Genomic DNA, 15,956 nt, shown 5'->3' with positions numbered 1-15,956 from the left:
AAGTAGAGAAATACCATAACTGACACTGGATTGCCATGCCGCTTACTCCATCTGCGAAGCATGTATATATATATATAACAATAACAACCTAATAATAATAACCCAGCAAGGCAGAGATTATTCCCAATTTACAGGTGAGGAAACAGAGAAGGTAGAGACTTCACCAAGTCCATAAATCCAGTGAGCAGTGTGGAGCGGGGCTTGAACCCAGGCCCAAGGGAGAACACAGCAGGAACAGTGGTGAACAGCCGCGCCAGGGAAGGGCTCGGCGGGAAAGGGACAGGAAGAAGATAATCTGACACGTATTTGATAAAGACTTAGTACCTTACCTCTAATCGGGAGTGTACACAGCAGGATCATGACTAATTTACCTCTTTCCTACACTATAGATTAGCCCTCTGCAGTCCCAACAAAATCCCATTTTAAACCCTGTTCCCTATTGCTGAGCGGACACACACACACACACACACACTTGCCTGCCATTTTGCTCTTCTCCTTCCCCAGACTGATGGATTGCAGCTTTCTGGCCCACACTCTGGTGAGCGGAAGAAGGAAAGTTAGATTAAGATTTAAAAACAAAATGTAAACACATTAGCCTAATGACAAACAGTGAAATTCAATCCCTTTATTTCAATGTATATTGTACATAAGTTACAAATCCTCACTTCTGCCACTCTGCTAGAACTTTTCCGGAAAAGCCTCCATTTCTTCCTTGATCCTGTTTTCTACCAGTAATGCGAAGTTACTGTCTGTGTTTTGAAGGTTATAGCTGACAAACACCTGTTTCTTGGTCTTCCTGGCTAAAAAGACAAAACACATCGGCACAAAAGTGACTGAAATGCCTGGTGGTTGTGTGTGCGTCACATGTCCCGGACAGTGGAACCATGCCTGGGGAAAGAGAATGGGGTCACAAGGGGAGAAGAAGGTTCTGGTGTTTAATGCTCCTCACCGGCAGTGGCTGCAAACGCAGACCACAGTCACGCAGACCCCCTCCCACTGTCCACAGCACTGGTTCTGCAAGTGCGGCCCCAGTCAGCTACAGCACCTGGAACTTGTCAGAGATGCGGATTCCCGGGCCCCACTTGAGACCAGCTGAGCTAGAGAGGGAGCGGGCAGAGCCAGAGATGCACAAGCCCTCAGGAGACCTGAGGAATACTGGAATACAGCTGTTCTACCTAAGAAGTTGGCTTGCTTTGTTTTTTGTTTGGTTTTGTTTTTACTTTTGTAAAATAGAGATAAAAGTAATTAAAATAAAATATTTAAGTTCTCCTTCAGTACCACCCTCTCTACTAACTCCACTCCTTTCCCAGAGATAATCCTACATGTCTGTACATTCACATCTAGATAGCACACACACATGTCTATGCGTGTGCACACACAAACATATGATTTTCAATTTGATGTTGGAGACGTGTGTTAGCCCCTCTCTACGGAACCAATAATAGTTGAAGTGCACTGCTCCACTACAAAAATCAAGCCCAGTCACATGTCCAGAATCGTAACACATGTTGGGCAAGAAGCCTGAAACCAGTTCAATACTGACCACGCCAATGCTGGGGCCTCCCCACTCGGACTCCCCACACACACAGGGCCAGTGCGAACGCCCACCCCCCGACAGACATCAGATGACCATGCCAGCCCTGTCATATGAGATTTGGAGAGGGGAGACTGGCACAGCCAAGTCACAGCCTGCTCAGTCTACTGTCATCCAGTGGCAGGCAATTCCTTGTCCCAGGGAGAGGCCACTCTGATTCCAATCACTCTACTTGCTAAGACAGAATCTTCAGGGAGCAAAACCAGGCCTGCCTGTACCGTCCACCCAGCAGACCCAGCTCTGACCTCCAGGTTGCACTGAGTAAGGGCGCCCCATGTACACCAAAGCCCTCCAGTGCTTCTGGGGTTACTCTGAACCTACTTGGTCTCTTTTCCTACTTCCTATCAGCCCCCCTGTAAGATACTGTTTCAGGACACCTCTCTTCCCCTTACCCCTCTAGACAAGTGATGCATTTTCAACTGCAGGGTCCTGACCTAAGCTCGAGAGGACCAGCACAGGACGGGGAGGCGCTGGACGGCTCCTTCATGATCCCAGCACCCATCCATCCCCAGTCCCTTTGGCACTGCCAGCAGCCACATCACACCACTGACTTTTCCAGCCTTTTCCGTGTGCTCGTCCTTGCTGGGGAATAGCTAAGGGCTGCCAGGTTTTGCTGATACAGGCAAGAGACAACCCTTCATTAAAAGCTGAGTTTAATAATTTGTTCAGTAAGTCACAAATAATTTGAAATAAGATATCTGGTTACTCTCCTGTGTGAAAATGGACTTTTACATGGATAACATATTTTAGTAAGCAAAAACCAATCACTATTGTAACTGTGGAGCAACTCCACTGCTAGTAAGAAACACTCAATTTCAATATTTGTTTCCAATAAAAGCCAAATCACTTAAAAAAAAAAAAAAAAAAAAAAAAAAAAAGCTGAGTTTAATAAGTTAGTGAGGACATATTTTTTTTGTCTAGGTTCTGTTTCAATTTATACAGATTATAATCAATAGATGTAAGCCACACAAGAAAAATATTAATAAAAAATATCATTTGCACAAAACAAACAAACAAAAAAACCCAAAAAATACAAAGAACAAAACAAAAAAATACAAACTAGTTTTGTGCATACAAAGTGCTAGTAGGCTTCCATTTTAGGACACCCATGAGCCCATCTTACTTTATTGGCATAAACAATTTATTTGTGGCACAGCAAACAAGCTCCCACCAGCCTTCTCTAGCAGAATCTGTCTCCCGCCCTACGGCAATGCCCCCAGTTTCCCAGGTCTATAAACACGAGCACCCTGTACCTCCCCTTGACCAGGTAGGGTGTGGCACAGTATGTCAGCCCTTCAACACTGGCGGATGCGAAGGAGCAAAGTGGCGTCTCATCTTCAACTTCCTTTCACATGGCCCCGAAAACATAACAACATCAACATAGCGAATGATAACACCTGGGAATCTGGGGGAAGGCTAAGCAGGAATTCCCTGTACCTTTGCTGCAGACTTTCTGTAAATTTGCAATGACTTCCTAATAAGATTACCTAAGTAACTTGTTCATTGGCTGACTAGCGCACACTAGTTACCAGCCAGGTTCCTCTGACTCCAGCCTAAAGAAACAGGACAGCGGGCGCTCCTATAACACTACAGCTGCCCACAACGTCTGCACCCTCCGCAGGCAGGCAACTCTGAGCAGCAGGTCTAGAATGACCAACCCTCACCTGGGCCACCATGCCCCTATCCCCCTCCACTGTGCGGCCACACTGGTCACGCTGGTCACACAGGGGCTGCCTGGAGTGCCTGGCATAGAAACGCCCACCGAGCAGGGGTCAGGTTGACAGAAAGGCCGGCACCACTCAACTACCCACTCCCCAACACCAGGGGGATTAAAAAATCCTCCTCTGCCTCCACCTCCAGTGCCCGGCACGTCCTGGGCACCTGTGGGGAGCATTGGCACCTGTGATGGAGGAGGAGACAGATGCTGCCCCGCTGTCCCATGTCCCAGGGCGCCCTGCACACTGGCAGGAGCAGGACCCATCCGTCCTCACCTGAACCACTCAGCTATTCTCAGGAAGCATGTGTCCGAGCCGTGAGAGAGGGTGGAGCCTTCAACCTCCCTCTCTTATCACCCTCTCAGCCGCACTCAGGCCAGGCCCGTCTCCCCTCTCACCAGCTCTGCACGACCACCCAAAGAGTGAAGGCCAGCACCCCCTGCGCCGTGCTGGCACCCCGCTCCACAGGCTCGACTGCATCACCAGGAGGCGACCCCGAGCCCCTGCCTGAGGGTTACTGCAGGCATCCCTCTCCCTCTCCTCCTGTGAGGACGTAATGCGCTTACAGGAGAGAACTAAGCCACCTTGTCACCCACCGGCCTGGACTACAGCCAAGGCAGGACGTGGGAGCCCCTCGGGAACATGCTGGCCAACGCAGTGGTCAGAGACACGGGCACCAACAAGCCCTCCTTAAAGAAGACCCAACATCAAAGCTTGTACTGCTCTTTCCGTGTGAGGATGCTTTTCTTCTGAAGGGCCGGGCCTCATGGTTCCATGGAACAGCGAGCTCCCCATCCCGCTGCTGCAGCCCCCACCACCAGTACGTACCTAAGCGCTGCGCGAGGCCAGTGGAGGTGGTGTCAGAAGTGTCTCCGAGGAGGGAGGTAGACACAGGGATGGAATCCTAAAAGGAAAACAAACGACACAACGACACAACGCTGCTTTCCCATCAGCCAAGCAGCTGCGGCTGCAGATTCTTCCTGAGGGTGGTAGGGGCAGGTTCTGGGACACATTTCCCAAGAGAAGGAAGCTCTGGCATCTGTGTGGACAGTCAGGTAGGCTGACCCTCTACTGCATGAGTCAGACAGCAGGGACAGACGAACAGCAGTCACGAAAGCTGGCATCACAGTGCTGATAGCAAGTTCTGAGACGTATTTTACATAAAAGGCTTACTTTAGTGTTGGAAACTCTAAAGCATGCTGAATGGCCACATTACAACCAAGAGATAAATAAACAAGATCATTAAGGGCATGGCTAATCACAGAGTCTGGGGGCCAAGTGCCTCTGGGTCCCTCTTACCCCCAAGTTAGCCATCAGCCCAGAGGGCAGGATGCCTATCTCCTCATCTGAGCCTGTAAGAGAACACACAGCTCCATTCCCCTGAAGGGGTCTGGGCCCTGCCAGGTGAACAAGGGCCCTATGAATTTGCAGAAGGGCACCAGTCAGAGCTGTCCAAATAAAGAAAATAGGAACAGAGTATGTTTGACCAATCCTCATTTCAGATAAGCAGTAAAACTAAAAAAATAAATGTGGCCCTTCTGAAATATAGAAGAAATCTGACCTCTAATTACTATGGAAGTAATCTTCCTTACCATTAAAATTCCTAGCTTCAAAGAAAAAACTCACTAGCCTAAAGTATGGTCAAAATTACTTTTATAACATACAAACCTTCTAAAAGAAATAGCACTTAGTAGAGTCAAGTACAGAGCACTCAGCACTCAGAATAGTCAAAAAAATTTTTTTTTCCTTTCACTCTTTTTTTAAATTATCTTTTTAATTTAAATTTTGGTTCACATTCAGAGCAATACTGGTTTCAGCAGAATTTAGTGATTCATCATTTACGTACAACACCCAGTGCTCACCACAACACGTGCCTTCTTTAATGCCCTTCACCCATTTAGCCCGTCCTGCACTGACCTCCCTCTAGCAACCCTGTTTTTTCTCTGCCATTAAGAGTCCTTTATGGTTTGTTTCCTTTCTCCCTTTTCCCCCTTCCATAATGTATGTTCATCTGTTTTTCATAAATTCCACCTATGCATGATATCATATATTTGCCTTTCTCTGACAGACTTATTTCACTCAGCATGACACCCTCTAGTTCCACCCAGGTCATTGCAAATGCAAGATTTCATTCTTTTTGATGGCTGAGTAATATTCCATCGCATGTACCACATCTTCTTTGTGGATGAGTGGATGAGTACATCCACTCACCCACTGATGGACATTTGGGTTCTCCACAGTTTGCTATTGTTGATAATGCTGCAATAAACATTGGGGGGGGGGCATATACCCCTTCAAATCTATGTTGCTAGTAGTACCTCTACTAGTGCAATTGCTGGGCTATAGGGTAGCTTGATTTTTGACTTTTTGAGAACCTCCATATTGTTCTCTACAGTAGCTGTACCAGTCTGTACCACCAGCAGTGTAAGAGGGCTCCCCTTTCTACACATTCTCGCCAACACCTGTTGCTTCTTGTCTTCTTAATTTTAGCCATTCTGATAGGTGTGAGGTGGTATCTCATCATGGTTTTGATTTGTATTTCCCTGATGATAACTGACCTTGAGCATCTTTTCAAGTGTCTCTTAGCCATCTGGACATCTTCTTTGGAAAAATGTCTATCCGTGTATTTTGCCCATTTCTTAACTGGATTACTTGTTTTTTGGGATGTTGAGTTTGATAAATTCCTTATAGATTTTGGATACTCTTTATCAGATATATCATTTGCAAATATCATTTGCAAATATCCATTCCTTTTAGTTTGGGTTGTTTCTTTTGCAGTGCAGAAGCTTTGTATCTTGATGAAGTCCAAAAAGTTTATTTCTGCTTTTGTTTCACCTGCCTCTGGTAAGAAGTTGCTATGGCCAAGGTCAAAGAGGTTGCTGCCTGTGTTCTCCTCTAGGATGTTGATGGGTTCCTATCTCGCATTTAAGTCTTTCATCCATTTTGAATTTATTTTGTATATGGTATGAGAAAGTGGTCTGCTTTTACTCTTCTGTGTGCTGCTGTCCAGTTTTCCCTATACCATTTGTTAAAGAGACTGTCTTTTTTTCCACTGGATATTCTTTCTTGCTTTGTAGAAGATTAGTTGACCATATAGTCGTGGGTCCATTTCTGGGTTCTCTATTCTGTTACATTAATCTATTGGACTGTTTTTGTCCCAATACCATACTGTCTTGATGATTATTACAGCTTTGAAATAGAGCTTGAAGTCTGGAATTGTGATGTCTCCAGTTTATTTTTCTTTTTCAGTATTGCTTTGGCTGTTTGAGGTCTTTTGTGGTTCCATACAAATTTTAGGAATGTTTATTCTGTGAAAAATGCTGGTGGTATTTTGATAGGGACTGCATTACTGTGTAGAACCTTTGGGTAGTATAGATATTTTAATAATATTTGTTCTTCTAATCCATGAGCACGGAACACTTTTCCATTTATTTGTGCCTTCAATTTCTTTCGTTAAGTGTTCTAGTTTCTAGAGTACAGATCTTTTACCTCCTTAGTTAGGTTTGTTCATAGGTATCTTATTGGTTTTGGTGCAATTGCAAATGGGATCGATTCCCTAAATTCTATTGCTGCTGCTTCATCATTGGTGTTTAGAAATTCAACAGATTTCTTCAGAGTCATTTTATATCCTGAAACTTTGCTGAATTCATGTATCAGTTCTACCGATTTTTTGGTGGAGTCTTTCACATTTTCTACATAGAGTATCATGTCGTCTGCAAATAGGCAAAGTTTGACTTCTTCTTTGCCAGTATGGATGCCTTTAATTTCTTTTTGTTGTCTGATTGCTGAGGCTAAGACTTCCAGTACTATGTTAAATAGTAATGGTGTGAGCAGCCATCCTTGTCTTGTGCTGACCATAGAGAAAGGCTCTCAATTTTTCCCCTTTGAGGATATTAGCTGTGGGTCCTTTGCATATGACCTTTATAAGAAGGTATGTTCCATGTACCCCTACTTTGTTGAGGGTTTTTATCAAGAATAGATGCTGTATTTTGTCAAATGCTTCTTCTGCATCTACTGACAGAATCTTGTCCTTTGACAGGTTCTCATCCTTTCTTTTATTAATGTGGTGTATCACATTGATTGATCTGCAAATACTGAACCACCCCTATAGCCCAAGAATAAATCCCACTTGATCATGGTGAATAATTCTTCTAATGTACTGCTGAATTCAATTTGCTAGTATTTTGTTGAGAATTTTTGCATCCGTGCTCATCAAGGATATTGGCCTATAATTCTCTTTCGTAGGGTTTGTCTGGTTTTGGAATCAGGGTAATGCCGGCTTTGTAGAATGAGTTTGGAAGTTTCCCTTCCATTTCTATTTTTTTGAAACAATCTGAAGAACAGGTATTACTCTTCTTTAAATATTTAGTAAAATTCCCCTGGGAAGCCACTTGGCCCAGGACTTTTTTTGCTGGGAGATTTTTTTTATTATTGATTCAATTTCTTTGCTGATTATGGGTCTGTTCAAATTTTCTTTCTGTTTCAGTTGTGATAGTCTGTAAGTTTCTAGGAAACAGTCCATTTCTTTCAGATGGCCCAATTCATTGGCATATAACTTTTCATAGTATTTTCTCATAACCATTTGTATTTCCATAGTGTTGGTTGTGATCTCTCCTCTTTTGTTTGTGAACTTATCTCTTTGGGTCCCTTCTTCTCTTTTTTGATAAATCCAGCTAGGAGTTTATCATTTTATTAATTCCTTCAAAGAACCAGCTCTTAGTTTTATTAATCTGTTCTACTGGGGGATTTGTTTCTGTATCATTATTTCTGCTCTAATCTTTATTATTTCCCTTCTTTTGCCGGCTTTAGACTTTGTTTGCTGTTCCTTTTCTAGGTACTTCAGGTGTAAGGTTAAGTTGTGTACTTAAGACTTTTCTTGAGGTAGCCCCGTATTGCAATATACTCCCCTTTCAGGTCTGCCTTTGCTACATCTCAAAGGTTCTGGACTGTCATGTTTTGATTTTAATTTGCTTTCATGTATTTTTTTTTATTTCATCTTTAATTTCCTTGTCAACCCATTCATTCTTTAGTAGGATGCTCTTTAGACTCCATGTATTTGGGATCTTTCCAAATTTTTTCTTGTAGCTGACTTCAAGTTTCATGGAGTTTTGTGGTCTGAAGATATGATCTTTTTGTACTTCCTGAGGGCTGATTTATGACGCCATATGTGAACTATTCTGGAGCCTGTTCCATGGGCACTCAAAAAAAAAAAAAATGTCTATTCTGCTGCATTAAGATGAAATGTTCTGGATATATACTTTAAGTCCATCTGGTCCAGTGTGTGACTCAAAACCACTGTCTCCTTGTTGATTTTCTGCTTAGATGATCTGTCCACTGCTGTGAATAGGGTGTTAAAGTCTACTTCTATTATATTATTACCAATGAATTTATGTTTATTATTAACTGATTTGTATATTTGGCACTCCCAAGTTGGGGGCATAAATATTTACAACTGTCAGATCTTCTTGATGAATAGACCCTTAATTATGACACAATGCATTTTTTATCTCTTGTTATAGTCTTTGTTCTAAAATCTCGTTTTTCTAATATAAGTATGGCTACCACGGCTTTCTTTGGACGTCCATTAGCATGCTAGATAGTTCTCCATCCCCTGACTTTCAATCTGCAGGTATCTTTAGGTTTAAAATGAGTGTCTTGTAGGCAACAGACACTTGATTGGAGCATCTAGTCCATTTACTTCAGAGTGATTATTGAAAGATATGAATTTAGTGCCACTGTGTTACCTGTAGAGCTGGTGTTTCTGGTAACGTTCTCTGGTCCTTTCTAGTCTTTGTTGCTTTTGGTCTTTTTTTCTCCACTTAAAGAGTCCCCTTTAAAATTCTTACAGGGCTGGTTAAGTGGTCACAAACTTCCTTAGTTTTTGTTTGTATGCGAAACTCTGTATCCTATTCTGAATGACAGCTTTGACAGATAAGGAATTCTTGGCTGCACATTTTTCCCCATCCAGCACAGTGAAGATCTCCTACCACTCTCTTATGGCCTGCCAAGTTTCTGTGGACAGATATGCTGCAAATCTGATGTTTTCCTTTTTAAGTTAAGGACTTTTTTTCCCCTTGCTGCTTTCAGGATTCTTTCCTTGTCTTGTATTTTGTGAGTTTGTCTATGATATGCCTTGTTGATGGGCTGACTTTTGCTGAATTTAATGGGCGATCTCTGTGCTTCTCAGATTTTGAAGTCTGTGTTCTTCCCCATTTTAGAGAATTTTAGCTATAATTTGTTCGAATAAACCTTCTATCTCTTTTTCTCTCCATCTTCTGGGACTCCCATGATACAAACATTATTACGTTTTAATAAGTCACTGACTTCCCTAAGTCTACCTTCATGATCCATTACTTTTATTTCCCTCTTCTTATCAGTTTCATTATTTTCCATAATTTGATCTTCTATATCACTAAATTCGCTCCTCTACTTTGTTCATCCTCGTTTTTATGGCTTCCGCTTAGGATTGCATCTTTGTTTTACCATTTTAAATTTTGGCCTGACTAGGTTTTAGTTCTTTTATCTCTGCAATAAGGGATTCTCTTGTGTCTTTTATGCATTTTTCAAGCCCAGCTAGTATCTTTATGATCACTGTTTTAAATTCTAGCTCAGATATCTTACTTATATCTACATTCATTAAATCCCTGGTTGTGAGTTCTACTTCTTTTTCTTTCTTCTGGGGTGAATTTTTGCATCTTGTCATTTTGTCCAGAAAAGAAAAGAAGACAGAAAAAACAAATAAATAAAAGAACAAAAAACAAAGAAGAAATACCCAAAAAGAAAAGTAGATCTTGGGTGTGTTTTGGTCTGCTTGTTAAAAGAATCTAGATTCAAAAATTTAAAAATAAATAAATAAAATCAAAACAAAAAAATAAAAAATATATTAAAATACATGTAAGTTAAAAAATAATAAAAAAAGAACAGAAAAAAAGAAAATAAAAATTTTAAAAAATAAAGAATAAAAGGAAAAAGGAAGCTAGATCCTATTTCCCCTAGAGCTGAAGCTTTGCAGTACTGTCTGATTAGTAGACTTGGTACCAGCCAGTTGTTTGTGCTGGTCTTCTGGGGGTAGGGGTTTGCTGGGCTGATTCTCAGGTGGCTTGCCCTAGTGGAAATGGGGCACCTGGACACAAGAGAGCAAGGCAGTGTAAGCAGACCAGCCTCCACTAGGTGGTGCATTTTGCTCCCTGAAGGCTTTCCTTCAGGTCAGGATGAATATGGTGGTGACCCACACACTAGCCCTGGAGCTGAAAGTTCACACCCCCACTCTTCACTGAGCCCTCACGGAAGAGCAATCAATCACCCTTCATGTATCCAGTTTCCATCAGAACTGGGCATTCACCCTGCCTGTGTCCAGGCTTTTTTATCTCAGGCACATGACTTAGTTTCAAAACTCTCCCACAGCATGGACCCACACTGTTCCTCTCGGGGAGGGTCCCCCCACGCTTTTGCCATCTGTCACCCTTCCCAGGAAAGCAGTCTTACCACAAAACTATTTTGCAGTTTACAGCAAAACAGCAGGAAGCCAGAACCAAGCCCTGCTGCTCTCAGCTAGCATCCCCACTCCTCTGGCAGGAAACAGCACAGCACCTTGGCACCACCCATTCCTCCTGCAACCCAGGGAATCCTCAGACCACCCTGTCACTCCTGGCATTCTGCCCTGCTTCACCACCTGAGCACCTTTTAGCCAGAGACATACCCCACAGTAGTGGAATTCTAAAAGTTCAGATTTTGAACTCTGCTGCTTAAATACTTTGTGGTAACCTCCGTAAGCAGGCTCCCTCCCTGCCTCTGTACCCACAGCTATATTTTCCCAAGTCAACTCTCCACACCTACTACCTTCCAAAAGATGATTGCTTTTCTACTTGTAGACTTGTACAAGTCTCTCTTGTACTTGCTCTCTCAGACCTCAGACTGATCTCTTGGGCCTTCAGAATGATGTGATAACTAGCTGTATTCAAGGAACAAGACAAGCCCCTATTCTTCCACCATCTTACTCCTCCCTGCCAGGAGGCAAGATTTTTAGAGGAACAAGCTTGTGTCACCAGAGGCTCTGGGGTGGGCACCCCTCCCCCAACACTGTCCAGGAAGAGACCAGTAAACTGAATAAACACCTACTATGTGCCAGATACTGTGAGCAGAGCACAGATCAGAGACTGCTCCTTGTCTCCTAGTGGTTCAAAGTCACTTCAAAAGGAGAAAGAATTTGTTCGGTCTATAAGAGATGATCAAAAAACACAGGATAAGAATGAAAGCATTTACTGCAAGCTTTTTTGCTGAAAAAAATAACAAAACATGAACTCAATTAATGAATTTGCTGTTTACGAGTTTCAAGTTCAATATTCAGCTGTATGCTAATAATATTTACAGTTAAACTTTTAGAGACAGAAAATCTATCTTAAGGTGATCATTTCCCACCAAAAACAAGACTGAAAACCACATATTGTAACCCTTTGTGCTTGATTATTTCCAAAAATCATACTATGCCCAGCTGATTTCCCAGGCACACACATGCTTAGACAGCGTTACTGTGGCTGGAGCACCACTGTCCACTCCAAGTGCGACCAACATGTCCTACATCATCTGAGCACATAGGGCCATATATCATCCTTGTTCTATAGCCCGTCAGTGCTGCAAAGAGACCACATGACACAAGGCAAGGCAGCTGGAGGAGCAGAAGAGTGATGTGATTTTATTCTATATGGTCTTATCTTACATGTGAGGGTTGAGGGGGAAGGAAGGAGGGGGAGACATCAGAAACCCTTTGGTGCCACCCTCCATTGCATGGGCCAGAAACCTTTTTCTAGGAAGGGCCAGAGGATATATCACTTGGTTTTTATGGACTACCAGGTCCGGTTTTAACCGTTCCACTCGGCCAACAAATTACAAAAGCTGCGACAGACATTACTGAATGGATGGGCAGAACTAGGTCCCAAGAAGACTTGGTTACAAAAGTAGAAGGCAGGTCATCCCTAAGACAGGTTTGCCAAGCCCTGTTCCACAGGACTCTTGTGTCTCCTGCTTTAAGCTATGGTCTACACTTCTCTCTAACTGGAAAGTGCTGCTCTGGTGCTAGAAGACAATGTACAAGTATACAATGTGGCCAATGAGTAGGACTGCACTTCTGACAGGTCTGGTAACTGAAAGTGGCCCCTTTTCCCTTTCCTACCTGATCTGGGTGGAGTGTGAGCTTCCAGCTGCAAAAACATACCCTACCAAGAGTTATGACTACCAAATGGTCAGACTGCCAAAGCGCACCAAAGCAGCCCAAGGGAGGAATCTTGAAACTGATTCAAGGAAGCAATGCCTGGTCTCAACCAATGAGCAGTCCTGGACCCCATGTTACCCCCAGGCTTACCCACTGTGTACACCACAGTCAAAGGTCTAGGAAATAAAGAAGGTGAGGCAGTTTCAGGGCACCACAAGCTCCAAACACACAGCCCCACCCACAACCGTGCGCCCCTGCAGGCCCTTTACCTCTCCTCCAATGAAAGAAGAAACTACCATCTGCCCGAAGGCCCAACTGCCAGTACCTACCAGAAAATAATAGAAAACCTGCTCAGGAAAGGAACAGCAAGAAGGGAAAAAGCAGAAGAGGGATACTGTGTGAAGACATCCAGAAGTCCCATTCAGAGGCTGTCTCCTTCCTGAAGCCTTGCCCAGGTCCTGCCTGATGGCTCACTCCTCTACTACCACAAGGTTCCCTTAGAGATTACAGTCCTCACTGCCTGCCAGGCTGCAGGTTATTGGTAGCTGTCCCTAGCAAACCTGGAGTTCCCTGACTGGGGCCTCATTCATTCCTTCAACAATTTAATGAGCCACTTGTCAGAAGCTAAGGTTACAAAGACTCATAAAACAGAGGTGCCTGGGTGGCTCAGTGGGTTAAAGCCTCTGCCTTCGGCTCAGGTCGTGATCCCAGAGTTCTGGGATCAAGCCCCACATCTCAGTGGGGAGCCTGCTTCCCTCTCTCCTTCTCTGCCTGCCTCTTTGCCCATTTGTGATCTCTGTCTGTCAAATAAATAAATAAATAATCTTAAAAAAAAAAAAAAAAGACTCATAAAACAGACAAACCTCACCACCACCACCACCACGGATACTGATAATAAATTACAGAAGGAGCAACACCTGGGGACACACTGCTAAAAGCAGCCACGAAGCCTGTGAATTGGCAGGGAGGACAGGAGCAGGGGAGATCTACCAGGTAACAGAGCCTACAGGGTTACTGTAAAGTCTCTGAACTGTGCTCTGAGGGTATTTCTTGAAAGGTCTGGAGCAGAGGAATGACAATATCTGATTGTTATCTGCTGCCCTGTAGAGAACTGGCCATAAGGCAGTGTTGTAGGCTGAATCATGTCCTCCAAAAAGACAAATGCACATCCTAACTCCTAGCACCTATGAATGTAACTTATTTTTATTATTAGAAATAGGGTCTCTGCAGATGTAATTAAGCTGTAATTGAAAGTGAAGTCACACTGAAATAGGGTGCTCCCTTAATTTATTATGACTGGTGTCTTTACAAGAAAAGACACAGAGAAATAGACACACAGAAAAGAAGGCCAGTGACATTACTAGCTGAGACTTGAGTGATGAAGCTGCAAGCCAAGGAATGCCAAGGACTGCCAGCAACACCAGAAGATGGGAGAGGCATGGGAAGATTTCTCCCTAGAGCCTCCGGAAGGACCAGACCTGCGGACTCCTTGCTTTCAGACTTCTGGCCTCTGAACTGTGAGAGAATAAATCTTAGTTGGTTCAAGCACTTTGCACAGCAGCACTAAGAAATGAACACAGGCAGCAAAGGGGGAATCCAGCAGGGATCCAAAGAGATGCTGCAGGTTGGCCCAGGGTGGCAGGCCTGAAAAGAGGTGATGGGTGCGCAGAGGCCCCTTTGAGACAATCAATTTGAACAATGGAAACCTGAGCACATAAAAGGGCCCACAGTGACCTCCAACCCTTTGGCTGAATACAAACAGTTCATCAGGGGACCCATCTAAGCCCTAGCTAACCAATGGGTTACTTACACCCCAAAACAGGTACCAAGAAAGGACAAACATTTCATACGTTCCCATACCTCCTGGCCTTCTCCCTTAACTACAGTTCCCCAACACCAAATCCTGGCAGACAGTCTCTCCCTTGCTGTGCTTCCCGCTGCTCCCTTGAGGTGCATTCAACAACCTCTGTCTCCTTTCTTCTGCCTGGGGCCAACTCTTTCACTGACCCTACCAACTGCCTCCACCTGAAGGGGTCGCCCCACAGGCTGGTTGGATTCCCCCCAAGTTTTGATGGACCGCAGCGCCTACAGACTTACTGACACTCCCATGTGGGGAGTGGAAAAGAGAGTAATCAAGGCTGGAATGGAGTTTCCACAAGAGAGATGGGCCAGCTGTGAAAGAAGGTCTAAGGGAAGAGGTTAGGAGCTCGGTCGTAAAGAAGTCTGGTGTGAGATGCCTATTAGACTCTCAGGACAACACAGGAGTTCGAAATTCAGGAAAGGAGTCTGTACTAGAAACAGAAAATTCGGTGTGGTCAATATAGGGAAGGCATGATAACGAAGAGCTGGATAACCCCAGGGCGCGTGTGTGACCTGAGAGCAGAGGTCCCGCGATGAAGCCCCGGTGAACAACTACTGAGAAAGGCTAGAAGAGCCAGCAGCGGGAAGCCCGCCTGAAAGGCAGAGGAAGAGGGTGGAGAGGCGGGGCTCGCCGGGGGGGGCGGGGGTCCACGCGCCGGCCTACCGCACCCCGTTCTCCTCCGGGGGTGCAGGTCCGGACCAGACCCCGGTTCTCTGAGACACCACAGTAAGAGCTCCGGGGAGCCCCTAGTCCCCCTGGGCCCAGGAGAGACCTGAGGGCCACGCCCGCGCACCTCGGGGGCCGGAACCCCCTCTGGTACCCCACTTGCGCCGGGACCCTCGGTTGCCCTCCGTCCCAGCCCCCGCCCCCACACCAGCCCGCCCCTTTGGGCCTCCCACCCCCGACTCCGGTTCGGCCTCCCTCGCCGCGTCCCCCGTCCTCTCCCCCCATCCCAGCCCCGGCCCCCTTCAGGACCTCCGGACTGCCTTCTGGCCCCTCACGGTCCTCTCCCTCGCCCCGGCCCCGACCTGCACTCACGTAGCGGTTGCACATGGCCACGGCGAGGTTGCGCAGGTGCGGCGTGGCTCCCACCCACAGGAACAGCGAGTCCGTCAGCCGCATGACATGGAAGTGGACGAGCTGCTCCCACAGCCTCGCGCTGAAGTTGTGCAAGGAGACCTCCCCGCCCGCGGCGGCCGGCGGCCCCTCCATGCCGCCCCGCAAGCCGGACCCCGCTAGCGGCCGGAGTCCCGCTGCCCGGCGTCCCGCTGCCGGCCGTCGCCAGCCCGGTCAGACCCAAGCAAGCGAGCGCCGAGAGGCCGAGCGCGCGCCTTCACTTTCGGTCCTGGGACGCCGGCAGGGCGCGCCCGGGTACGAGGAGGGGCTAGCCCGGGATAGGGGCGGGGAAGGGGCGTGGTCATTAGTGGGCGGGGCCGGGATGCTAGCCCTTGGAAGGTAGGCCGAGCTCAGAATGCGCGGTTCCCGCCCCACCGCTCCCAGTGATAAGGTTCTCTGAAAACCTGGGGTCACCAGCGGCAAAGGGCAGAGCCGGCGTCGGGGACGGGGAAGGACGGAGGT

The 15,956-nt window shown here is 45.7% G+C and overlaps 1 protein-coding gene across 3 annotated transcripts in view; it reads right to left on the bottom strand.

Annotated features, from left to right (window-relative positions):
* The window catches only part of PSMG4 (proteasome assembly chaperone 4), a 36,285-nt gene extending 20,571 nt beyond the window's left edge, over positions 1 to 15,714 (bottom strand). Inside the window, exons 1-3 of one of the 3 annotated variants that reach the window (XM_059179139.1) lie at positions 15,417 to 15,714; positions 4,138 to 4,213; positions 611 to 888 (exon numbers count right to left, since the gene is read on the bottom strand). In XM_059179139.1, coding sequence (XP_059035122.1) covers positions 764 to 888; positions 4,138 to 4,213; positions 15,417 to 15,590 — 375 coding nt within the window. In that variant the 5' untranslated portion in view covers positions 15,591 to 15,714 and the 3' untranslated portion in view covers positions 611 to 763. Of the gene's footprint in view, positions 1 to 610; positions 889 to 4,137; positions 4,214 to 15,416 lie in introns of those variants that run through there. The other 2 variants (XM_059179141.1, XM_059179142.1) reach the window with 2 other exon arrangements.
* Between the last annotated feature and the right edge of the window lie 242 nt (positions 15,715 to 15,956).

Source organism: Mustela lutreola, chromosome 6 (assembly GCF_030435805.1).
Source record: "Mustela lutreola isolate mMusLut2 chromosome 6, mMusLut2.pri, whole genome shotgun sequence".
NCBI classification, from domain to species: Eukaryota; Metazoa; Chordata; class Mammalia; order Carnivora; family Mustelidae; genus Mustela; species Mustela lutreola.
Note: the sequence above shows the minus strand (reverse complement) of the source record. Positions and strands in the feature narration are given on the sequence as shown.